Genomic DNA, 27,636 nt, shown 5'->3' with positions numbered 1-27,636 from the left:
GTTCATCAGCTGATCAAAAGTTTAAGACCACAGCCTTTCAAAGCCAAAATCTGTGCAAAAATTTGGATTCCATGTCATTTCCTGTCAAGTAATCACACTGTAAAGATCTCTTGATGGCAAAGGCAAAAAAGTTCACTGTCTTTGAACGTGGTCGGATTGTTGAGCTGCATAAACAAGGCCTGTCACAACGTGCTGTCGCTGCTGAGGTTGGAAGCAGTGAGACAATCCTTTTGCATTTTTTAAAAAATTCTGAGGGTTATGGAACAAAAAAATCAAGTGGTAGACCCCAAAAAATCTCACCGGCGCTGAGCCAGAGGATTCAAATGGCTGTCAGTCAAGACATGGGATGATCCTCGTCCTAAATTAAGGCCATTATTGGTGCTGACTGCAGCCCAGTAACCATCAGACGGCATCTGTGAAGGAAGGGCTTCAAAAACAAAAAAACATCTTCAAAGGCCACGTCTCCTTCAACGCCACAAAATTGCCTGTTTGGACTTTGCAAGGGAGCACCAAACATGGGACTTTCAAAGGTGGAAGAAAGTTTTATTCCCTGATGAGAAAAAAGTTAACCTTGATTTTCCTGATGGCTTCCAACGTTACTGGCATGACAAGGAGATGCCACCTGAGATGTTTTGTACATGGCACAGTGGAGGGGGTGCCATCATGATCTGGAGTGCTTTTTCCTTCAATGTAACAATGGAGCTCCAGGTTGTGCAGGGGCGTCAAACAGTAGCTGGCTATGTGGAGATGTCACAGCAGGCATCCATCATGACTGAGGGCCCTCGTCTGTGTGGTAATGACTGGGTTTTTCAGCAGGACAATGCTACAATTCACAATGCCCGTCTGATCAAGACATTTTTCCCATAGACTAACATCACTCTTTTGGACCTTCCTGCCTTTTCCCCTGATCTAAATCCAATTGAGAACATTTGGGGATGGATGGCAAGAGAAGTTTACCAAAACGGACATCAGTTCCAGACAGTGGATGCCCTTCATGAAGCCGTCTTCACCACTTGGAGCAACATTCCTACGAGCCTTTTGGAAACACTTTCATCAAGCATGCCAAAACGAATTTTTGAAGTGATCGCCAATAATGGTGGAGCTACTCATTACTGAGTCAGCTTTTGACACTTTAATTTTTGTTTTAGGAGGTTTTCAGGTTCTTTTGAGCTGTGGTCTTAAACTTTTGATCAGCTGATGAACAGCCTATTTCAGTTAAATTGTTGTTTTCAATAAATTGCCTGCTCAAATCTTTTGGTGTCTTGTTCCCATTTCTTCGTTTAGCATTTTGAAGCTCTACTTAGAACCTTTTAAGATCCAACAGTGCGAAATGTAAATTTCTTGCAATTTTTTAACTGGTTTTAAGATTTTGATCAGGATTGTGTCTGTCATTCTGCCGTTTATTCTTATCCTTGCACTTGTTTTTTTTGTTAAAGCGATTTTACACATTTAGTAGCTTTACAGTTGAAACCAAATTTTCCAGGAACTTGGTATAGAGAGTGACAATTAATGCTATCCATTGTCTTCTCTGCATCAAGGCTCATTAATGTTGTACTGGTATTTTTGTTTTGAATATGGTTCAGAATATGTGATGTTCGTCTTTTATTATCTTGGGCTTGGTGTCCCCTGATAAAGCCTGTCTTATCTTCCTTGACGATGTCACTGACAAAATAGTTATATTGAGGTATACAATTTGTAATCTACATTGAGTAATAATAGGTGGCGATAGGTCTGTAATCTGAGCAGGTGTCATGGCAGAAAAAGGTGGATGAGAGGAATCAGAGGACTGAGTCTCAGGTGTCAGATGTGGAATCTCTTTATTTAATGGTGATGGCCCTACTAGCAAGAGCAGTCAGGGATATCTGTCATTGTTGTAGAGTATGACATAACTTTTTGTACTTAAGTCAGGCTGTGTGTGTGTATTTGTTTGTGTGGCGTGATGGCTTCATCCTGTTTACCAGACTTCTTGGCGAGCTTAGATACCAGAGAAGAATGAGACATTTCTGAATGTCAGTTATGATTGGACTACGACCAAATGTGAGTGACGTTTCCACACTGTGTGTGTGTGTGTGTGTGTGTGTGTGTGTGTGTGTGTGTGTGTGTGTGTGTGTGTGTGTGTGTGTGTGTGTGTGTGTGTGTGTGTGTGTGTGTGTGTGTGTGTGCGTGTGTGCGTGGTGTATTCGGCTCCATTCCCAATGTTTCCAGATGTCTCCTGTTTTGGTTGGGTGGGCTGACGTGTTTAATATCAGTTTAACATCAGTACAGGTCAAAATGATCTGCCACCCACTTCTGGTCATAGCAACCCAACTCTCATTCTCCTACGGTTTTATAGGGATCACAGTTATCACCGCTTCCCTCCAGGATGGGGGTATTTCTCCATGCTCAAGTGTGTGGTTAAATGACAGTTCTCACAGTGGAATGAGTTTTTCATTAAATGACTTGTAGCTCTCAGATCACTGCCAGGAGATTTGTTCATTTTTAGTTTTTCATTTGACTTTGAGGTAAATTGCACAGTGATCTGATACATTAGTGTCTTGAATTTCACATTTCTTTACCCTATAAATTTCCTTCTTACTCATAAATAAATAGTCAATTCTTGCATTATTGCCATTGAATAATGTGTGTAATGTCTTATAGGGGGATGTATTTCCTCAAGAATCAGCTATTACAAATTCTTGGAGTGTTGTCTTCATCATCATTTCATAACATGGTTGGTGGTTGGTTTTTTTCTGATTTGTTGTTTCCAGCTTACTATTCATCATCACATCAAGGTCACCACCACATATCCTAATTGCCCCCTGAGGGGATAAATAAAGTTTTCTTAATCTGAAAATTAAGGCTCCTTCCACTTCCAGGATCATGGTATCAACCAGAGTTTTGCAATGTGACCATTTTGTTCTCCAGTCTTCCTTTCACAAGGTTAAAATCTCCCTTTTTATCACTTATTTCCTTGGTAAATTCAAATTTTACTGAGTTGGGAATAGGATTAGGGGTGAGGGTAACCCGATAGTATGTCTTTGCATAGCAAACAGTGTTGCCAATATAGCAACTTGGTCGCTATATTTAGCGAGTTTTCAGACCCAGCAATTAATTTTCAAAAAAGCGACTAGCGACAAATCTAGCGAGTTGTTGTGGTGTCATTGGAGACTCTGACATTAAAGCATATATCACCTGCTCTTCTCAACGAGCAGGGTGTGCTGCCGTGAGCCTCTCCCCCATCCCACAGCACTCACAGGCGGCCCAGTCCTTTGCTGGATAAGCTAGAGTTTTGCCATTATGTTCTGACATTCCATTGAACTGTTTAAACCATTGATATTCAACGGCAGTATCTTAGTATTATACTCTAGCATGACTGTTTGTAGTTTGTGTGGTAATCCAATTCTGAACATATAAAGCATAAGTATTTCACCAGAGTAAAACATAAAACAGTGTGACTTCCAAAGACAGGATGTATTTGGCCATCTTTTAAGGTCCCTGTTGGTGGGAGGAGGGTAAAACACCTCATTACAGTGGGGTCTCTCCCTAGTAGTGAGATATAACTCACTTATACTAGAATGGTCCAACATTTTCGTGCTAAGCAACAAGTCAATCCCTCTGATCAGTATCAAAGATCTAATAACATAAATTGTGAGTTATATGTCCTGTATGGCCCAAAGTCAAGTAATAAATAAAGATGTCAAACAAAGAAGTATTTCCCCTTCAAAAAAAATAGTCACAGTGTTTGAGTTGCCCTGGGCCATATTTATCTCTGTATTAATTTAAGTTTCCTTCAGTCTGTCAGTCTGTCCCAAGCCTGTACTCAACCACCTTGCTTACTCTTGCATGCCGAGCTGCGCCGACAGGGGCGTTGGACCATTTCCATGACATCACTGCATCCAGTCACTCCTCCGTGGCCGTTATGGCGTTTGCTTTGTTCATCACCGTTACCTTGACTCCACATTGATTCAGGTCCTGGGCTGCTTTTTCCGCAGTCACGTAGATCTTCATTCTCAAGTACCAGTGCACTCGCATCTTTGTATAGGGTGTCTGAAACCAAATCCCCCTCTCCTTCAGTGCCGCCTTAATTTGCCCATATGCCTTTTGCCCCTCCATAATCTCTGTCGCATGGTCATTATCAAAGTAGAGTCGTCTGCTGTTCATCTCAATCTTCTGCTGCCAAGCCTTTCTAAGGACCAGCTCCTTAACGTGGAACTGGGCTGCATTGGGACTGGGTCTCGCAGGCGAGTGAGCAGTTTGAACGTTGCTGTGGGTGGGAGTGGTGGGTGTTTCTTACTCTCAGGTCTCTCGTAGAAAAAGAGATCTTAACCTCAACCACCACATGATCATAGAAATATTAAAGATTAAAAAAATTTGAATAAAATCAAATACAAAGAAGGAGGAGAATTAAGTACAAACTGCACTTATTTCTTTAAAATTAAATGAAATCAACGAAATATGAGCGCAACTCCTGAGCAGTGCGTCAAAAGACAGGGAAACAAAACAAACAGCTCCATGCATCTCTTTATTAATAGTCTGCACAGTAAAATAACCTGTTTTTTGCCTGTGGGACGGGAGAAGACCCAAATCAATGGATCTTTACTATTGTGTGGCAATATACTATCAGAATATTTTATGGGTGCGGGCAGGGGTGGACATACACATCGCGGGAATATAACACACAGATATTGGGTGGGAGCAGGATGAAGAAAACAGCAGTGTTTCCCACAGGATTTTGCAAGACTATGGTGTGTGAACCTCGGACCTTGTAGGGGGGGTCCGGGGGAGCAAAATTTTGTTTATTTTAAAGTTAAATGCATCAATCTGGTGCACTTTGAGAGTAAAATAAAGAGGCTAGACCTATGATGCTTTGTGCTCAAAAGACAAAATCAATTAGAGCATACATTTGGACCATCAAAGAAATGAAGCAAAAGTGGTAGTAGTTACCTGTGTTGAACTGGTTTATTTTTTAGAAAATAAAAAAAAAAAATACACTGGATGAGCATACATTATGTAATCAAAATCGCAATGTATGCTAGTGCAATATCAAAATCACAATATAACCCAGTGCAGTATCAAAATGACAGCATAGCTCTCAGGCATGGGAGACTGGCTGTGCTCCACTCCACCTGAGGACTCATCACAATTGTTTAAAATTTAACGTTAGCATATCGCACAGCAACATTGTTGAAGGAGCTATGCTAGCTCTCGTGACAGTTGTTTGAGGAATATTGTTTTGCCCTCTTAAGACTTTGTCACAGTGTCTTACGATCATATAAGGAACTGTTCACAAGAGCTAGCCTGATATGAGGAGACTACCAGCTAACATCTAACTTGGTTAACATCAACTATCAATGATAACCTCTGGGGGGGGGGGGGGGGGGGGCTGACTGGGAGTGAGAGATGCTGAAGCAATGTTGTAAAATAATGTAGTGTAAAAATATTTTTTGTTTCATTATGAAGCAGTCCGGCACAGGGGCTCTACTCTGTCGTCGTCTTCCTCTTGTTCAGCATTCTGTTGTGCTTTACTCATATTCCTGATTCTCTTCGACTCCTTTGCTGTTTCCTTCCTGTCATACTAAAGTTTTCCAGGTTATTTTTATCAATAGGTGGTACTTTTCTCAACCGACTGTTAGAGCTCACCACTATGCGTCCACCTTACTGTTACGCCACACTGGAAGTCCTTGGACTTTTTTTCGCGCTTGATGGTTTTTGCGACTGCACTTGGGGACACATTCAAATTTTTGCAATTTTCCAGACTGATTAACCTTCAGTTCATAAAGTAATGAAAGACTGTCATTTCTCTTTACTTCACTGATTGGTTCTTGCCAAATATGAATTGTAACAGTTGTCAAATAGGGCTGTCAGCTGTGTACCAACCTGACTTCTGTCAAATACAACTGATGGTCCCAACCCCATTAAGAAGGCAAGAAATTCCACAAATGAATCCTGACAAGGCTCACCTCTTAAGTGAAAACCATTTCAGGTGACTACATCATGAAGCTCACTGAGAGAAGGCCAAGGATTTGCAGTGCTTTCAAGAAAAATGTGGCTACTCTGAGGAATCTAAAATATAAAATATTTTTAGATCTATTAAACAATTTTTTGTTTGCTACAAAATTCTATGTGTTCATTCATAGTTTGAAAATCTACTATGTAAAAAGTCATGAAAGAAAGAAAACCCATCAAATGAGGAGGTGTGTCCAAACTTTTGATTGATAGTGTATGTATTTATATAAATTGTCTCACCCACAGGTGTATACCGGAGCCTGCAGCAGTCCTACAGCATCAGCTCCCAAGATGTCCTGATGGCCATGGACTACTGTGAAGAGTCCTTACAAGAGATTGACATCACATCTTTCCTGCAGACCCTCTGTGGACATATCCGTATCTTCAAAGAGAATGGTGAGGCTCCAGCAGGGGACAGGAATCCAAAGCCTTCAAGTAGCCCTGCCAAGTTTATCATCGGAGAGGATGAGGAAGATCGACCTGATGTCAAGTTTGCAATGAGCTCTTTGTCCAGGTAGGACCAAGGAGTTGTTATGATGAGCTTAAAGAATAAAGTGTGCAGTGTGACAGAGTGTGAGACTAGATTGTTGATAACTGTGTATATGCAAGGGACATACTGTTGAGACATCCAATATGTAACTGTCTCAGCATGATGGCAAGATTGCCTGCTTAGACATGTTTTGATGTTGTATCAGGTAGGTCGTGTATGTATATGTTGAACAGCATGGGCGAGAGGACTGACCTCTACGGTTCCCCGTTCTTCAGTCTTCTGAGCCTAGTGCGCTGGCCACTGCTGGTCTGAGGACAAAGCTGAGGTCTGAAATGGACTCAATTGGTAAATGGACTCAATTTTATACAGCGCTTTTCTACCTTAGTGGCACTCAAAGCGCTTTACAGTGTCATCTCACTCCCCCATTCACACACACACTCACACACTGATGGTGGAGGCTGCCATGCAAGGTGCCAACCTACTCATCAGGAGCAATTATGGGTTCAGTATCTTGCTCAAGGACACTTGGACATGGTCACCGGGGTTGAGGATCGAACCAGCGACCCTTTGGTTGCTAGACAGCCACTCTACCCCTGAGCCACGCCGCCTCAGAAAGCATCTCCATGATGAACTTCACCATGTGCCGGTCTGGTATTGTCCTCAGCAGCTTCAGGTAGAGACCACCATGCCACATGGTGTAATATGCAGGAGTCAGATCCAGGTACACTACCTCAGCTTTTTCATTGACCTGTCCTCGATGTCCTGGGCGATTAGTGTTACCTTGTCTGCTGTCAATCTTCCACGATGGAAACCAGCTTGTTCCTGTGGGAGCTGTGAGTCTACCACTGGCTCGATGCGGCCTATGGAGTATCCTCTCCAAGATTTTAAATGTAACACAGAGCAGAGCTGCTCTGTTTCGATGAAGTTGATGTATAGGGAGGAGTTCCATTCTATATTTTACTCTGCTATGATGCATAGGGTGGCAATCTGGTCAGTACAGGATCTATTACTCTAGAAGCCTGCCTGTTGGTCTCGGAGTAGGGGATCAACTGCTGCTTTCATTCCCTCCAATAGAATTCTGTTCAGGACCTTGCCTGTTACAGAGAGGAGCATGATTCCCCTATAGTTGTTATAGCTGGTGAGGTGTTCTTTTTTTTTGGTATTTTAATTCCCTCTTTCCAGTTCTCAGGTACCTTCTCTTCCTCCCAAACTCTGGTGAAGAGGCGATGGAGCATGTCAGTGGTGGTTGTCGGGGCTTTCATTGCCTCTGCTGGTATTCCATCTGGCCCTGCAGCTTTTCCTGACTTCAGTGGCTTGATAGCCTTCCTCATCTTTGCCCTGCTGGGTTTCTCACAGTATATTGGTAAAACTGTGTCCGCTGGTGGTATGTCTGGTCCATCTACAAGGACAGGTTGGAACATGCCTGCTAGCTTCTTGGTGATCATGTAGAGTTCTTTTATATTTCCCTGTGCTGCCGCTGTTTCCGCTTGTTGGGCCAGCTTGTCTATGTTGGACCTTTCGTCCTTTCGAATACTGTTCTTGACCTCTTTGTTAACCTGGGTGTACTCTTCCTGCGCCCTTCCCTTTGTTGTTCTAGTTTTGCTTGTGTTTATCTTCTCTTTCTACTCCTTCTTTTCCCTCAGCCTCTAGAGTGCTTAAAAGGAGACCCAGTCTTGTTGTTTTTGGTTTCCTTTTTCCAAGGACTTTCTTGCAGGTGTCGAGCCAGGTCTTTTTTTGACTGCTGCTAATGAGTCTCTACATTTCCATCTCCCTCCCCTCCTTCAGACTGCAGTATCTGGTATCTGTTCTTGTGGCTGATCTGAAATCTCTTTTCTACTTCTTGATTCCTGAGAAGTCTGAGGTCATATCTTGTTGTTGTGCTGCTAGTGGTGGAGTGCCTTTTGAGACATAGCTTTGCAGTCATCAGAAGGAGGTGGTGATCTGATGCTGCATTTGCACCTTTCATCACTCGCAAATCTTCAGGTGACTTCCTGTATCTATGGCTGATACATATGATCTATCTGATTCTCTCTTACATGATCTAGAGATCTCCATGTGGCCTTGTGGATTAGTTTATGTGGGAAGATGCTGCCTTCTATGACCAGCTGGTTAGAGCACAGGTCTGCAAACCTGTTACCATTTTCATTCATCTGGCCCAGCCCGTGCTTACCCATGATGTCTTTATGGCAGTTGTATTCAGCTCTGGTCTTGGCATTGAAGTCACCCATGAGAACTGTGAAATCTTTTGCTCTGGGTCTGTCCAGCACCCCCTGCAGCTGGTCATAGAAGTTGTCCTTCTTTTCTTATATGCCATCATTAGTCGGAGCATAGCACTGAACGATGTTCACCTCCTTCTGAGTGGCAAACTGGGCAGTGAGGATTCTTGGGCTCACCGGTTCACAAACAACGAGGGAGCACTGTGCCTCCGGAACCAGCGTGACGGCAACACCTTCTGTGTGGGGGGCACCATCCTCCGTGTGCCTGGAGAAGAGCACCAACTCCCCCCGATAATAAGCTCATCTGTCCTGCTGCTTGTAGCTACCTTGCCTCATATAATCCCAGGATAGAAACACTGTAATTTCTCATCTCCTGGACTACCTGGCCTGTCTTCCCCAATTCAAACATAGTCCTTACACGCCTTGTGGCGATCTTGGTAGTGGTCCGAGGGGTCAGCAAGGGGGTCAGCTTTACAGCTTCCTCATGGTTTTGGCTACATTGCTTCGTAAACCTCCTCTGTGGAGGCCCTTCTTCCCCCCGGCCGTTTTGGTTTGATTTAGTCGCCAATGCTTCTGTACAGGCTTTTGTTTTTTTCTCTTGGGTGAGGTGGGGTGGTACAATTTAGTCTGTCCTCTGCCCTTTGACCTGTCCAGCATGGGTGACCCTGCCAGGTGCTTGTGCACCTGCTGGCATAGCTCTCCAGGTCACTGAGGCACGCAGGCCATCATCTCATGACAAGGGATGCAAGTGAAATGTAAATGAAAGCTGAGAGATGTGTGTCCTCTCTCTCTTTCTCTCTGTCCCTCCTCCTTCTCTCTCTCTCTCTCTCTCTCTTTGCAACTCTCTACTTTTGGACTGCAGTTGATGATGAAATGAAAAGAAAGAATTATGTAATTTATGGTAATAATCACAGCAAACTCAGAAAAAAGGGCCATGGCAACTTGCTAGCAGGGAGCACTAGCTCAGTGAGGTTTTGATTTATCCTAAAACTAATTAGGGTATTCTAGTATTTAATCATTGTCAAAGACATCTGAGCTAGCAGTGAATTTCATGGTGATTTGCTAATGTGGAGCAAATTTGTTTGGTAGCATCGACCACAGCTTGAATGCCTGGGATCTTGCCTTACTAAATCAGCCTTGCCACAAACCACCCGTCTGCAACCAAGTAGTTGTTATTGATGGCCCGCACTTAGCATGCCTTGTCACTCAAAAGCAGCAATCAGTGCTCACAGTCCGGTTCAAACATACATTTACAACAGTTGTACAGCAGCAACAGTGTTCCTCCCCTTTTTTCTGAAACAGTTAACTGATGATGAGAACCAGTTATTTCTTGTGAGCTTAATTGCCCCCCACAGGGACAAATAAAGTTTTCTGAATGTGAATCTTGGGGACGGATGGAGAAGTCATGCCGTCCACATTGCAATTTCTTCCTATTTGGCTGTGAAGTCGGTTTTAAATTTGACTTGAAGTGGTATCGATGAGGTCTTAAAAACTCTTAAATTTAACTAGGAGAAACCTCGGGGTACCGTGTATGATCCCACTGTTACATACTTGCCCAACAACAGACAGAGACTTGCAGGAGAACATAGTCAACATTTAGCAGCTGAAGAGCCAGATCATTCTCTCTGGAGTTAGACATGAGAAAGATGTGATTTGACAACAAGTAAAGTACCCCCCCCCCCCCCCCCACACACACACACACACACACAGTACAGAGACACCTATGTACAGACAGCCAAGGTCCAAGATAAGTATAATCAGGGAATATCCCATTACTTTCTGGTATTTGAAGATAGTTTGAAAGTCTGATGAACACCACACAAACACATACACACACAGCCTGTCTTCAGTATGAAAAAGTATGTCACGCTCTGTGACGTTGGAAGACATCTCTTGACTAGGTTGTTAGTAGGATCATTGTGAATAAAGAGATTTTCCCTGTCCCTTGACCTGTGTCCCGATCCTCTGATTCCTCTTATCCTTCCTGTTATAACGTGATGGTATCTTGTGGTGGGCTCTCCTCTCACTGTAACCAAATTAATATAATTAGAATTTCTTTGTATTTAGAAAGATCTACAGGCTGCCTTTTTAATGTCCCAGGCACATTGCTTTGGACTGACTCAATGTTCTGTGTGTATCGTCATATGTCTGTCTAAAGTATTGAAATCGATGATGCCACCGAAGCTGAATCTAGATGGAAGTCCTCTGCGCCTACATCTCCAGTCATCTTAGATGAGATGACTTCCAAGATCCCAGTATTCCCTCTACTGCTGCTGCAAACCGAACCCAAATGTGAAGTGTATCCAGAGCTACACAATATAATACAGGTATGTTATTTTGACCATAACCCTTGTCTTTGCAAGTACATATGCTAGTATCTACTCAGTGAATCTAATATAATTCAAATTTCAATATAATCAAATATCCGACAGGATAAATTCATGGAGATTGTGTCTCAGTATTTCAAAGCTGTGCCCTCCAATCCACATTACTTCTTCTACTGCCCACCTTCATCCAAGAAAGAGGTGAGTTTTTGATTTGTATGTTACACTGTTATGGCTTCTTGACAGTTTTTCTTAACTATCCTGGAGCATAGGCTGTCGACATGGGCATCCCAGGAGAATATGTTATTGATGCAGAGAACAAGATACTCAAATAAACATTCATGATTAATTGTAGTTTTGTAAACAATTAAAGCTATGGCCACCTTCTACCTAAAGGCAGCTAAGTATGATTAATGGTAAAACAATTCAGCACTGGCTCTGCTAATGTTTTCTGATGGTGAGAGCTGCCCAACCAGGTGGTGCCACTAACTTCCGTACTGCAACTCTCTATGAATCATCCATTGGGTACAAATAGGGAAATTACAAAAATGCTTCATAGCCAAAAGAGACAAAAGCAAACAGAGAAGATGGAAATTTAATTAAGGACGGTACAGTGTTACATTAATAAAAAGCTGATAACAATCTTGGCAGGAAATACAATCGATGAGCAAATATCATCCCATCATTAAGGGCTACCGTGTTTTTATATGAGCATATAGTTTACGAATCCAGCTAAATCCGGAATGAAAAGGGACTGAGCTGTTTATTTGCCATCTTTTTTGCCTAAAGACTTTGCATAGCTTTTTAAAACACATCCCTATGATGTTTCTCTGCACATGCTTGTTCTGTACCTGACCTCATAGGCAGCTTGAGAGTCAATCTGTGCAATCGTTTGCCTCTTCAGGATGACTCAGAAGATGGTGACATTGAGAGAAGACCCAGTGAGGAGTTGGTGTCAGATGCCGAGCCAGCTACTGAGGATGGTGAGGTTCAGTCAAACATGTTTTAAGAAACATTTTTGTTATATATTCATTGATATTTATTTGGGGTGCAATGAAATAGTCAACTCACAAAACGATGCCAGATACGAAACAGGGCTCACGATACAAAATACTCATGATACGAAATACAAGATAAAAAAAATTTAAAAATCAGAAATGTAAAAATCAAATATTCTTCATTTTCTTCCTGAATATGCAGACATACAAGTTATTGCTGCGTCAGTAAAAAAATAAAATGCTCCTTGCTTTGAAAAAACAAAATATTGTTTTATCTTTTCCCTTATTTTGACGACAATGCAAATACAAACGTAAAATTTCAATTAAAAAAAGTGCTTTGTTGTTGTAAACAATGAGGACAACTACATTCTTGAATGAAAAGGAAAACAAATATTAAATGATCCTCAGGGCTGCTGTCTATTCTAGATCTATAATGTCTGACCTCAGTGAGCTGTAGCCTTCAACAGGTGCAGATCCTTCTATCATGCTAGCAGTGCTCGCCGCAGTGTACGGTGTTGTGTACTGACAGAGTTTGCTCGGTTTTTGTTTTATCCACATTCGTCACGCCCTTGCCTTGTCTTTTACATGGGAAGCCAAAATAAGTCCACACAACTGATTTGTTTGATGAAGGAGCGTCCACTATTTGTTCAACCTCGTCTTCCTCCATTTAGAAATAACTGTTTCGCTTCTTCTTCGTGACATGAAATTTCGTGAAACCCCTAATATTTATGTGACATTTTTCATTGCTTCAGGTGGAACTATTACAAATACTCTATGTATCTATGTATCTATCTATCTGTCTATCTATCTGTCTATCTGTCTCTGTCATGTATACTGTATATATATTAATGTGTATATATAATGTATGTATGTATATATGTATACACGCATATATGTATATGCGTGTATATATATATACACACATATATACTGTCTATATATACATATCTTTATATACTGTATATATACATCTCTCTCTATATATATATCTTATCTATATATATCTATATATCTATCTGTATATATCTATCTATATCTATCTGTATATATATATATCTATATATCTATCTGTATATATATATATCTATCTGTGTATATATATATATATATATATATATATATATATATATATATATCTGTATATATATATATATATATCTGTATATATATATATATATATATATATATCTGTATATATATATATATATATCTGTATATATATATATATATCTGTATATATATATATATATATATATATATATATATATCTGTATATATATATATATATCTGTATGTATATATATATATATATCTGTATGTATATATATATATATATCTGTATGTATATATATATATATCTGTATGTATATATATATATATATCTGTATATATATATATATATATATATATATCTGTATATATATATATATATATATATATCTGTATATATATATATATATATATCTGTATGTATATATATATATATATATATCTGTATGTATATATATATATATATATATATATGTATATATATATATATATATATATGTATATATATATATATATCTGTATATATATGTATATATACACATACATACATACTCACTCCCCCCAGGAAACAATGTTATATTACGTTCTTTAAGAAGTGGCCTTGACACCTTAGCATTTGTCCTTGATTTGTTGCCAACATTTGTTGCCAGGCCATGCAGCTGTTACATCAAAATGTTTTGAATCAAACAACCGTGTGTGAAACATGTAAGTGTGTGTGTATGTTTAGGCAAACCGGTCTGTGTTGGCGACACACAGGAACATAGGGATCACAGCGTAGTTGAGATAACGGGATGACAAATTGAGAGAACACAGCTGGGAGCATCACTCCTTCGGCTCATCTCCATCAAGAGAAGTTACTCATTTTAATCAGGAGTTGATGGAGCCATAATGTAACAGCTAAGAGGAGAGCGAAAAATTGCATTAACTTCATGTGCTGCACAAAAACATGACTCCAAATGAATGCCAAAGTTGCTTTGTGTTTCCTGGAAGCAGTTGTTGGGTGACACAAATTAGGTTTACTGCTATTGTGTTTCCTGGAACTATGAAGGCACAGGTGTTTGCTAACACATTCATATTTACACCTTGTTATGCTGTCCAAAAATCAAAATCATTTTATTCAAATTCATTTATGTGATAAGCGATAATACCTCCTCATTTGGTAATATGGTACAAGGTTTTTTGTGTCTTGTCGTGTATTTTTTGCTTCGTTTGTTTATTTGTGTAGAAAATGTGTCAGGCTGCTGCGTCATGACAGAGAGTGACACGGATTTGGTGGTGGAGTATGAGGACCATCTGAGCATCAGGTCCCAGGGGGATGGAGAAGACCAGTCCTTATCAGATTCCAACACAGTCAACCAGGACCAGGACTCCTTCAGCATCCTGGATGGAGACTCCCTGTTGGAGCAGGAAGGGCCTCAGCTGGACTTGCCACCCCTGTTTTTTCATGTGACCTGTTCTGTTAATATGAAGAGCTGCCATGGTTCCATGCCCATTCAGACACTGCCTACTTGCCTTGGTGAGTTCATCACTCAATAGTCACAGTCGTCCAATAGAAGAGGGATGCTAATTTGCAAAACATGTATAAAGATAATAATTATAAACTTTAACTTGATGCATGAAGTTATCATAACAATATATGCGCAACATCGAACCTGCACGAAGCAGGCTACGGGAGATGTGACAATTCTTATGTGTCTCTCCGTGCATATACATGCTCTCTTTATCAAATTTGTATTCTTATTTTGACACTTTGACCTCTAAACTTTCCATGCTAATCTAACTTCAGTGTTCTCATTTTAAGGTGAGATCATATCTTGCCTGGAGACTGCTGAGGCGTTAGACTCTGTGGATTTGAACGAGCTCTCACTCACGTTGGATATTTTTGTCCTGACGCTACCCCTGGAGATTGAGGTTATGTCTGATTTCCACCACAACAGGTGAGTCACTGTGGGAAAAAGGAGTGTTCCTGTTTGTTTTAAGACAAGTAAAGATTGGGGATTTAAATTTTAGAGTTCAGTCTTTGTTATTGATAAGGAATTTGATCTGGTATCCTCTGCTTGAACTTTCTTGGGCCTCATCCTCATAATTCCTCCGTAAAGTTAAGAGCTGGTCTGACCCCAGGGCCTTCACCTGGGTCTGGGAGTGAACCTGTGCTGTATTCCGTAATTCTTTTCCATCCATCCATTTTCTCTACCCCTTATCCGTCAAGGTTTGTGAGGGTGGCTGGAGCCTATCCCAGCTGACATTGGGCGAGAGGTGGGGTACACCCTGGATGGGTCATCAGTCAGTTTCAGGGCATAATTCTTTTATAATCGTAAAATTTGTTGTTGGAACACTTACTGATAGTAGAGCTGTGTTTAGATTATGTGAAGGTGCAGGATGTTCTTATTCGGTATTACTGGTAGTGCCTGACATTACAAGTATGACTATTTACGAGGGATCTGACACAGATGCTCTGGTGGAACTGACTCAGCATCATTTCACAGCGAACTTTGTACATCTGGGGTGGATGTCCAGTGTAAGACATCTCTGAGTCTCCAGCCTGTTTCTTGTGTCTGACGAATTCCTTCATCACACAAAATTCCTTTACAGTTATGAGCCTTAATTATGAAATCTTGTTATGAGAGAAGTTCCTTTTTGTGCAGGTACACCTCAGAGAGCAGCGTGTCTCTGAATCGCTCTCCTGGACAGCCCTCGTCCTACAGGTCTGATGAGGAGTTGATGGCAGTGATGGACAGTCTTAGGGGATCTGGGGTGGATGGGTAAGATTCACCATGTTTATCCTTTTATTAATTAATTGATCTGTGAACAGCGATCGTATGACTGCTGATTATAGATTACATTTTTGCATAATATTGCATTTATATGAGGTTGGTTCATTGGGATGCAGATGAATAGATACAGAGACTTGAAGTATTCATACCCCTTGAACGTTTCGACATTTTGTCACATTAGGACCACAATCATAAACATATTTTATTGGAATTTTATGTAAAAGACCAACACAAAAATTTGCACACAGTTGTGAAGTAGAAAGAAAGTACATGATTTTAAATTTTCTTTTACAAATAAACTGAAAAGTGCAGTGTGCAAAGTATTCAGACCCCTTTTCTCTGAGTGCAACCAATTGCCTTCAGAATTTGCCTGATGATTGCTGAATGATCTAATGTTGACCTAATGAGTAAATAGAGTTCACCTGCGTGTAATCCAATCTCAGTATGAGTTTAGCTGTGCTGTGACAGCCTCAGAGGTCTGTTAAGAGAATATTGGGGAGCAAACTGCATCATGAAGTCAAAGGAACACACCAGACAGGTCAAGGATAAAGTTGTGGAGAAGTTTAAAGCAGAGTTAGGCTGTAGAATATTTCCCAAGCTTTGAACATGGAGTGCTGATCAATCCATCCATCCGTCCATCCATCCATTTTCTATTGCTTATCCTGTTAAGGGTCACGGGGGGGAGGGGCTGGAGCCTATCCCAGCAGTCTTTGGGCGGGGGGCGGGGGGGATACACCCTGGACAATCGCCAGTCCATCATAGGGCCAACACATAGAGACAGACAACTATTCACACTCACAGCTACGCCTACGATCAATTTAGAGTGTGCAATTAGCCTCGTCCCCATCTGCATGTCTTTGGACTGTTGAAGGCGAACATGCAACACAGAGAAAGATCCCGTGCCTGAGCCAGGGCTCGAATTCGGAACCTTCTTTCTGTAAGGCAACAGTGCTAACCACTGCACCACCGTGCTGCCCACTGTTCAATCGATCATTTTAGCAATATGATGCCTCATGTCATGATGATTCATTTAACAATATGATGCCTCCATGCATTAAAAAGTCATCCACTTTGCTAAATGTATTGGCACCTCCTCATCAAGTTAGGAGAAAACTCTTCTGTTTTGGGTTATTTTGCATCATCCAAATCACAAACACATAATCTAACCAGCAATCTGAACTAATAAAACATGCTTATCGATTGTAACAACTGCTTTTACAGATCTTGATATGTTCTTAAATGTTATAAATAAATGTATAACATCGTTGATGTTGTGGAAATTCTAATACAATTGCATTTACCATCACAAAAAAAAAGATGATGAAGAAAATGCCAGGGAGACCTATTTGTCTTCAGAACCTGAATCAGAAATCCTATATTAATCCCTTGCAAGAAATTTTTGGATTGCAGTCCTCCATTTCATAGTAAAAAAACAATATATAATGAAGGAAAAAAAATAGAGAATCAAGAATATCGGGATACAAGGAGATATCTTTTGTAACATTTTTACATTCTTACACTGAACGGGATATTTGTATTGCGCGATTTAACCGAGAAAACCAACTCCATAGGATTGGCTGCATCTCAGGGGGAGGAGTTAAACAGTTTGATAGCCACCGGTAGGAATGATTTCCTGCGGCACTCAGTGGTGCCCCTCAGTTCCCCTCTTACCACATGGCTGGCTTTGCGGATAAGTTAATAAGTCTGTCAGCATCCCTCACCTTTAGTCTGCTGCCCCAGCACACAACAGCACAGAGGATGGCGCTACCCACCACAGACTCATAAAATATTCGCAGCATTGTCGCCAGATGTTGGACCTCAGCTGCCTCAGAAAATAGAGGCGATTTTGGCCCTTTTTATTAAGGGCGTTTGGGTTTTTAGTCTAGCCCAGCTATTGTTCAAGTACACTCCTAAGTACTAGTAGTCCTCCACCATCTCCACACTGGTCCAGATGGACCTTTACAGCATTCACAGTACACACAATGCATCAATGGGAAGTATAGCAACCAATACAAAGTGCCAGCTACTACAGTCTTCTGAAGGAATCCCAGAAACAGTATATCCTCTGGTCAGGTGTCCAGACAAGGAGGTGTAGGTAGGAAGTTCATTTTTAGTCAAGAATGACCTCTGTCAAACTGAACAAACTGTGACTTAATGACATATATAATGACAGACAGAGATACTACAGATTCCATCACAACCTTGGTTCACACAGAAATGAGCACGTTTACATAAATCTTAGTTAGTTGTATCACAAATAGACACAAAATGCAGGTTTTTAGTTATGCATTTTTGCACATTTTTACTGTTAAGTGCTGCAGCGCTCAGTTCTCAAGTTTCCACTTTAGAGGTGCTAAGAGGCTTAGCAGGACATTTTGTTACCAAGCACAGTGGTGCTCAATAAATTACTCTGCTTTATGTGGTTAAGCACAGATGTGCACAACAAACGATTCGGCATTTTGTTCTGGAGAAAGAAATCGCTAAACAACCAAATCTTCATTTTGTTGTGGAACTGCCCAGTGCAGTCCACCCCATTGACAATCTATCGGTGACAACAGCAGCAACATAGGTATGAGAGCTCTCTACTGCCAGCCCCTTTGAAATGCCAGCACAGTCCTGGACTCCCTATAGTAGAACGAAAAATAGGAAAGACCACCTGCTCACTCACCAAGGTTGCTGTTTCCTGCTGCTCTCTGAGCCGTCGGGGGAGCCGGTCTGCACTTGGAGCTATGGACACATTTTACCCTGCCCTCAATTTTTAGGGCCTTTCATGTAACAGGACTAGAAAAGGGACCTTTCCATCTGTGAGACAGAGACAACTTTTCCAAACATTTGATAAGTACTGCATCACCTATTTAAAAAGAATGGATAGGGTTGTCAGATGGTCATGGCAGCCTGCCTGCCACCTGAAAATGGAACTTTATCAACACTTTGGTTGCATAGTCCGTTGTCCATAGTTTTGTGTGGTCCCAACTGTGGATTTACACCTGCGGACATTGGTCGACCCATTAGTTCTTTATGTGAAACTTATTTGAGTGGCTGCACCTGATGTTTCTCTAATGTAGTACAATACAATGGGATGTGCATCAGGCCATTTCAGACCTGTTGTCATTATTGTTCTGGTTAGTTTTTCATATTCCACTGGACCTTAGCTTTGTGGGTGATAGGGTACATGTAGTTTTGCTACAAAAGCTGGACCATCCTGTCAATTGCCAAAAACAAAAATATCTGAAAAGGATACCATTGCCCTGGTCAGTAGGAGTCTACAGTACAGTAACTAATTCACTTAGCACGTAGTAGTCAGGATAAACTATCTAGTAAATGAACAGAAACATATATTGGATTTAAACTAGAATATAATATGTGAGTAACTCCATATCTAGATCTAGATCTATCTATCTATATATATGTATATGTATGAGTGTGTGTGTGTGTATATATATATATATAATATATATATATAATATATATATATATATATACACACACACACACTCATACATATACACATATACATATGTTTATGTTACTAACATATTAGGAACTATGATAAAACTGTGGAAGGATTAAAATCCTCTAATTTAAAGCAGTGTCCTACAGTATGAACAAAATATAAGATTGGTTGCAGACTAAGAGATATTAAAGTTTTAGAAAGGTTTTACTTCTTTCAGTTATTTTACAGTTGACATAAGGATTCTGCTCTGCTTTCCCTTCCATCAGTGTGCAAGGTGCTCTGTGAGTCTTTTCTACTTGTGGCATCGTCAAACTACTTGTATTTATTCTTAACTTAATTTATTCACTGTTATCCAGCTCCAGTTTCTTTTAAGTAGAATGATCAGTTCTTGTAACATTTCCTTGTGAGTTAGGAAAGGTTGGTGTGTTGGAGAATCTCAAACTAAGTCCCTGCATTCATGGAGAATCCATGTTTTACACAGTGGTTTCTTGCCTACCATAATTTTGGATGCATTAATTGCTCTCCCCCACTCCTAAGATTTGCAGAAAGTGGATCAGATACTGTAGCTATAATTACTTTTTTATTTCTATTTTCCTTTTTTGTGCATTTTCCAGGAGCTTTTGAATGCACTTTCGAGGGCTTGAAAGCTAGAGAGGGCCCAGGAACTGTCTTATCCTCAATATCCCTAGTTGCAGTCTCCTCTGGTATGTGTGTGTGAGATGCCCTGCCCCTTGCAACCCCCGTATGTTCTTCCTCCTCAGAATCAGTCTCTTGGTTTGTCCCAAATTGCATACCTCCATACTACATACTTAAAATTTTGAGTATACTCAACTCAAAATGGAAAAAAAGTATGGATAGTATGCAAAAGTACTCGCATGATGTACTCAAATGGGTCAAGATTTTGAGTATGTGACTGTAGACACACTCAACACTCATTTTATTGATAAAAATGGCGGCGGACAGCTGTGGTGGGGGTCGGTCAACACTGACTTGTATGGAGTCATCTTTACATTGAATAACGGGGACAAGTTTGAAATTCTGTGGACAAGGGTTTGAAAAAATAAAATGACTTGTCACCAAAACGTTTTGCTAAATAGATCACACCGATAAACTATACATACCGTTGCATCTTCAGCCAATAGAAGGAGGACATTGTGTTGTCGGCACTGATTGTGGCGTAACAATGCCTGATGACCGTTTATTTTGCTGTTTTACTGCTTAAAGAATTGACAAACAAGCGCAGGCTGATGTTGAGGCGGTGCTAGCCGGTCACAAATCGGCTTTGAAGAAGAAGAAGACATCATGTCGTCATTTCCAGTGAGTGCGCTGTGCAGCAGTATGCGAGTTGGGACAGCGCTGCATCCTCGAAACTCGCGCACTGTGCGAGCTGTCGTGCTGTACATGCTATGCTTTGTATACTCAATGTGAACATTTTAAGTATGCAATATGGAAGTATGCGATTGGGACACACCATTTGTCTTGCTCTCAAGCTGCACCTTTCTCTCTCTTTCTCATTCTCTCTGTGCATTACGGTGGCTGTAGGTAGCTTTTTATTTGCTTATCTTTCCTGTCAACTGTTGGTCAGATGGGTATTCACAGCAGAGCATTTTGCTCTGGGAGGCTATATTTTTCCATTTATAGCTTAAGCAGCACACAGCTCAATGACCTCTCTCAGTTCATCTGACAACCAATTAAGATAGTTCTCATTCATGCCCGCTCCATTGCGCTGATGTGCCACCTCAAACCAAAACTTTCCCGTATTTTTGCATAATGCTGAAAGCCCACACCAGGTTTCCACATCTGGGTTTTGACATTGCAGCATAGTATGCTGTTGGGTCAGGAGCATTACTGGGGGTTGGCTTTGTCATTTTTTTGTTTCACACATTTTTGTTCTTTCCGTATGTGTGTGCTTTTACTGTTACCTTTATTTTGGTCGTGTCAGATTTGTCTTGCCTCTGCCCATGTGTGTTTGCACATTTAAAACATTTAAATGCACAATTTATAGACATCAACATTTAAGCAAAAGTAATATCACATAAACACACCAACCACACACTGTAAACAGCATCATGATGTCTTCACAATGTTTCTTGAATAGCAAGGTTAAGTTTTGTACGTCAGTGGTGGGATGTTGAGCAGATCCATTCAAAACTGAAAAGGTATTTTCATGCTCCTGTACACAATCAAAAATTTGGTAACTAGGCCAATTAGCTCAAAAACATAAAGGCATCGGCAACTTCCCAAAGGACACAGATCTCACTGCATTTCTTGGAATGACTGAGCCAAGTATGTTGCAACTTATCCAGAACATCTTCCCAAAGGATTACCCTCACTACAGACTATCACAGTACCTGTGCTGGGTGTGAGCAAGGACTTTGAGTTTGACTGCCCCAGAAAAATAAACCCACCCTAATCGTGAGCGCAGAGAATTTCACAGTCCTGTCCTCTCAAACTGTCACCAGCCACCAACATTTCTCCATCCATGCATTTTCTATACCGCTTATCCATTAAGGATCGGGGGGCTGGAGCCTCTTCCAGCTGACATTTCGTGAGAGGTGGGGTACACCCTGGATGGGTCACTGGTCCATCGCTGGGCCATCAGGAGCAATTAAGGGCTCAGTATCTTGCTCCAGGATACTTCGACATGGTCACTGGGGGAAGTGAGAAACAGAGCCCCTTTGTTTGCTAGATGGCCACTCTACCTCCAAACCATGTTGCCCCTCCCACCGACAGCTCTGTTCATTGCAAATTTCCTTCTTTTCTGCTTTTACACCTTTTGTCAGATTGTTTTTAATATTAGTTTTAAATCTACAGGCCCCTTTTATTTTAGAGGCTCTAGATGTGATGTTTACATTCGTCTCATAAGAAATAGCTGCACCACATAGAGACACAGAATAAGCGGGAGATCACTTTTCTATGAAGGAATATTTTTTATTTACAGGTCACGTTGTGTTCAAGATCGAGTAGATTTTATTCCATGGGTAAATTTTGGTACTTTGTGTTTGACATGGCTTTTGTTATAAATACCAATACACTGAATTAGGGCTGAAATGATTCCTCGAGTAGTTTGATTACTAAAATCCCTCGAGGCATTGTTTATATCTGATCTGTACTTTGTTTTGCACGTAGGGGTGGGCACTGATATTCTGTATTAAACAGCTGAATTATTTAAGACCAGAGTATCTCTGCAGCGTCCCTCCTCTCTGCGTCAGTGCAATTCCTCGATACATGCTCATGCAGTACACACACACAGGAGGTCAGTGTGTTTCTCTTACCCCATCCGTGTCTGATCTGTTGACTTTCTTCATCAACACAATGTTTTAGTCGCCTCAAAACCTAACTTGCGATTATTTTTGTTTTCCATGTATAAATTCACCTGCGAATGAGTTTTCACAGCAGAAAGCTGCATGTGGGGAAAACTTGCGAATGACAGAGTTTATTAAAACAGTCAAAACTAAAGCGATGGTGAATGACATCGACACCAACCTGGTATAAGATGAAACGACTATATCAGGAGGCCTTTAGATCAAATGGGAGAGTATGTGTCTCTTTGTCAGAAACTGTCTGACTTTCTCAGAGCAGAGTGAACAGGTGAGGGAGGAGAGGAGGGGCAGACTGATCCCAAATCAACGGTGGATGCTGTCGTCCTCTCGGACTGATTAAAAACACTGCAGTGTCTGTTCACAGACAGTCTGCTGTCAAGAGTTCGACAGAAAGACAGAGGGTTGTGTGTAGAAGGGAACCCTAGACCTGCAAAAATTCATCTGAGTTTGATTGCTTTGGTAGAAACAACAGACACAACTCTCGCAAGAGGTGTGCAAATAAAGAGTGACCCTCTAGACCGAGGAAGGTGCGCATCTCCAAAAATAGAAAAAATGTCATGGCACCAATGTTTTAATGTGGCAGGCTGCCATAAATGAAACACTAGTCACTGAGCCACAGAGAGTCACTGAAACACTGATCACTGACCTGTTGTGATGGAAAAAGTACTCAGATTCTTTTCTTAAGTAAAAACATTCATACCACAATGTAAAAACACCTAATTACAATTAAAAATCTTGCATGTAATCATTCCCTTTTTCTGAAAAATCAACATTCTTATTGCTTGTGTTGTACTTTAATGGCTCTCTTATGGGGTTTTTTTCTTACTAAATACAGACAGGGAAACTCATAAGAGGAGAAAAAGGATGCATGTTGGTGAGCCAATCCTCTGCAGGACCCTGTTTGTACTTGAGTAAAAAGGAAAGTAAAAGTAACAGTACAGTCCAAGTAAAGTTACTTTACTTAATACTTTTACATTAGCAGTTCATACTTGTCCATTTAAGAGACTTGTCTTATTTTCTCTGTTGTATAGTGCCATTGCTCTTAAATAACGCAAAAGTAACATAATCAAAAAATTGTAGAATGCGCAATACTTCTTATCCGCTCACTTGATTAATCGCCAGAAAAACCGATAGATTACTCGATTACTAAAAGAGTCTTTAGCTGCAGCCCTACACTGAATTGAATGTATTATTTCAATCTATGTGAATATCAATCTTTCGTGATAAAGAGTGAAACATTCTTCATTTTACTGTTTAAAAGACAGAACCCTGTCTTAATATAATTTAGAGTTATTTCATTTGTTAGGCTACCTCTCTAATTTTGTTGTGTACTGTGTTTTGTGTTCATTTGTAACTATAGAGTGTGCAAATAAATTTAACAGTATACAGCGTGAGTTATTATTACTATCAAAAATTGTTAGTTTTCTCAGAAATCTGTAGGAGCTGTAAATCCACTTAAATCTAACTTTAAAGAACTGCATTGAGATTGGTGCTGAATCGTCTATAGTCAAATTTGATATCTGATCATTTCAGCAAGCCATTCTTTTAATCAACTTCCTGAGTGATATTTGCTGGTTTGTCTTCCATCAGGATCTGTGGTGAACCCTTGTCCAAGCTACCAGTTCCTCACAAGTTAGCTATTCTTGCCACAATGGATGAGGTGAGTCTTTGGATCAGTCCTAATTCCGTACTATAAACTCATGTATAGAGTAATTGCTGCTTCCCAAATATACGATATATTTTAAGCTAGTCTTCACACTGTTCTTAGTGGACTTTATAGTCAACATACCTGATATCGAATGTACTTTATTCTTCAAAGCTTTTTTTAATGCTAAAAAAACAACATTTTTACCATCCCTAGCTTAAAGAGTAACAAACCCCACAAAAACCTTTTTTTGGAGCTGAAAAATGAAGAAATGTATAATTGATTCACCTAAAATTCTTGACATTTTAGTGTGTAGTGAATTCTGCATATTTTGTTATAGATATCTCTACTGCTGGAAACATACCTATTTTGATTATATTGTGCAAAAGGACCATCTGGTGCCATGTAATATAATGGAACCAGCTTTCATCATTCATACTCCCCACAGGAAAGACTCCTCCACTTTGAAAACTCTATATTCTAGCTCCTCAGTCAAAATGTTTGATTGTACTGATCTCAGGACAAACTTGACACGCTCAGCCTGACTGTAGTTAGGACACTAAGAACGGCAAAGTGATGTCTCAAAAGTGTGTTGTAATAACACTGTAACAAATCTAGAAGTGGCTAGCTAGCTTTAGACCAAAGTTACTTGATATCAGAAGAGATATATTCATTGGTATCCTAACATTCATCCTAACTCATTTCCACTTACTGTAGTTTATACTGAAGGAATGATCTTGTTTTGTTCTCTCTGTTAGATTCGCTGGCTGCTGGAAGATGAGATTGTTTCTGCCCTTCGTCACTCCCGGGTCATCAGCTTAGCCACACTGCATAAAGTTGCAGACCATGTTTTGCGATCCAGTGGTCGACTAAACTGTCTCTGTGAAGATGTTCCACTTCAGTTTGTCCTCAGGCCAGAGCAGTCCCTTGAAAAATTCAAAGAGGCAAGGACTTACGCATACATAGGGCTCAAGGAATTACGACATTATCAAAACATGAGATGAGGCAAAAAAAATTAGTTGAGGCAAAGGATGTTTAGGTTTACTGACTATTCTGACCGTCTTTTCATTACATGCTTTTCAAAATATACACAACATACACGCGCTTTCAGATAAAAGCTAGTGATAGTTCAATGAAGGTGTAATGATTCATCATGCAGCACATGTTAGTCCAGCACACTATTTTCAGGTCTTCTGTCCTCATCAAACTACTGTCTGTGTGGTTCTGCAGTTCTATGGATGGGGTCTACAAGTCAGTCGTGATTTTAACCCACCATGAAGTGAATTACAAGATTCCCTTCTTTCTGTTTATATTCACTTTTTATAGAAGACAGAAATAATTCACCCACATAAATAAAAACACAGGTTCTTCAAGCTTTTTCATTTTCTGATCCACAAAGTTGGCTCTCCATAAGCCAAGACCGGCTATTTGAAGTGATCTTCCTCATTAGGAATCCTTATAGCTGATATATTTAATTTGAGGCTGTGTTTCAAGTTGCGTTTCACAAACACAACCCCAACCCTCAAAAAAGTACTTAATTTGGTAGCCAAACTATACAATATTATCTGACACAATTTGTGAAAGAGGACTTAAAAGAAATCTGGTGTTTGTCGAATTGTTATATTGGGAAAGGCTTGATTTGGTGACAAAGGCACGCCATCTACAAGGAATACTTGTCACCACAGTGTAAGTTTGTGGCATCAGATTTCTAGTATTAAAATGTTGTGTAGCCTTACATAACTGTAAGTGAAAATGAATTACCTAATTTTGTGAGGAACTTCTGGAAGACTTAAAACATCACTTTTAGAAACTTTGGTGAATACAAATGACAAAAAGATAAGGAAAGACTCAAAATAGTCTTAGTCTATGGGAATTCGCAGACAGTGGCAGGCCATACAATACGGTAAATTTTTGTTAATCATGAATAGGAGAAAAGTTTAATCTTCATGGTCTTTGTTTGACATGCAATTCCTTTTCTCATTTTCCACATCAATTTAATTTGATTTTACTTGATTTTTGTGCCCTTGTAAATTTTGCATCTGATTTGCTTTCATCACAAATAGGCTGGCTCGGGTGTCATCACATGTCCTACTGCACAGTAGTTGTGGAAAGTCATTCACACATTTGCAGTTGTCTTGTGGTCTATCTTTTGGTCTGTCATCTTTTTATTAACTGTTTCTACTTATAAAAAAGTACATATCTTTTCTTTGTGTGGAATGTCTTCTTTTCTGTAATGTAGCAATCATGCATGTCTGATCTTACAGGAGTTCCGCCGGATGGCATTCTCTGGCTACGTGTTGAATTGTGAACAGGAAAACTTCTACTACCTATCGTTAAGCAGGCTGCACCCTCAGAGGATCCACGCTAACAAGAGGCTGTCTGAGAGCACTGCTGAACTCCTGCAGCGTACAATCTCTTGCAGTGCAGCAACACAGATGGACCTCCCCCTGCTTGAGACTGAAGCAGAAGCTCAGACTACAGAGGCAGACAATGAGGTCAGGTATCCCATTATAATGATGTATTAATATTGCATCAACCTTGCAGTGATGTGGAGAATAACAGTTGGAACACACTTCATGCCTCTTTCAGTTTTGCAAGTTTTTCAGTGCTATTTCAAAAGTGATTCCATTATAATTGCAGTCTAAAAAAGTTTTGCAGTTTATAAGAACAAATTGGTGTGTAAGGACATCATGAATGATACCCATTGAACTTAAAGCGAACATATACTGGATCCTTACCTGGTCTTGTTTGCAAGTCTTTGGTACCATACTGTATCTAAATTGACATTACATCGGAGTATTTGGATTTTACTTAGAGGCTTAACTGTGTTTTCATTGATAAATGTTTTATTTGTGAAGTATAAGTAACAGAAAAAAACATATTCATGTATTAAATACCTATTTTACTTGAAATGTTTTCAGTTGCAGGGAGAGGAAAAGAAGCTCGACATTGCTGGTGACCAGACTGCAGATCTCAGTGAGGCAACCAGAGCCATGAAGCTTGACACAGAGGACACTGGCTCTTTGAGTTCATTTTGCATGGTGGGGGATAAAGCTCAGTCCAGTGTCCCCCAGCTCCAGAGTGAACGTTGCGCTGAGCCCGCATCACCCCCCAAGACCCCATCTAGTGTCAGCTTGGCTGAGTCCATGCAGTCTGTCACTCATAGTGAGTTTGTCACACACCCTGCATACCTTTTCATCTTAATTCTAAATCTGACATCAAATTTGTATTGAACCTCTGTACTGTAATATCCTGGAATACTAAAGCTTCAATGAATAGCGTAGCTTCTATTAGCACGCTGATGGATTATGATTCCTATCCAACATCATTATCTGGCAACAACTACCTGCACCAACTACAGTCATAATACTTTGAAT

At 40.3% G+C, this 27,636-nt stretch overlaps 1 protein-coding gene across 6 annotated transcripts in view; it reads left to right on the top strand.

The window, feature by feature from the left end:
- Window positions 1–27,636, top strand: part of szt2 (SZT2 subunit of KICSTOR complex) — a 140,669-nt gene that overhangs the window by 32,972 nt on the left and 80,061 nt on the right. For 4 of the 6 annotated variants that reach the window (XM_086224166.1, XM_086224163.1, XM_086224167.1 and 1 more), the window contains exons 28-38: window positions 6,232–6,499; window positions 10,850–11,018; window positions 11,124–11,216; window positions 11,920–11,998; window positions 14,289–14,579; window positions 14,865–15,000; window positions 15,709–15,825; window positions 24,205–24,274; window positions 25,018–25,203; window positions 26,524–26,754; window positions 27,181–27,424. In XM_086224166.1, coding sequence (XP_086080292.1) covers window positions 6,232–6,499; window positions 10,850–11,018; window positions 11,124–11,216; window positions 11,920–11,998; window positions 14,289–14,579; window positions 14,865–15,000; window positions 15,709–15,825; window positions 24,205–24,274; window positions 25,018–25,203; window positions 26,524–26,754; window positions 27,181–27,424 — 1,884 coding nt within the window. The remainder of the gene's footprint in view (window positions 1–6,231; window positions 6,500–10,849; window positions 11,019–11,123; window positions 11,217–11,919; window positions 11,999–14,288; window positions 14,580–14,864; window positions 15,001–15,708; window positions 15,826–24,204; window positions 24,275–25,017; window positions 25,204–26,523; window positions 26,755–27,180; window positions 27,425–27,636) is intronic. The other 2 variants (XM_086224165.1, XM_086224164.1) reach the window with 2 other exon arrangements.

Source organism: Aulostomus chinensis, chromosome 14 (genome assembly GCF_037954235.1).
Source record: "Aulostomus chinensis isolate RoL2024-O1b breed Wild chromosome 14, RoL_Achi_v1.0, whole genome shotgun sequence".
Classification (NCBI taxonomy): Eukaryota; Metazoa; Chordata; class Actinopteri; order Syngnathiformes; family Aulostomidae; genus Aulostomus; species Aulostomus chinensis.
The sequence above is the reverse complement of the archived record's forward strand: the minus strand, read 5'-3'. Positions and strand labels throughout refer to the sequence as shown.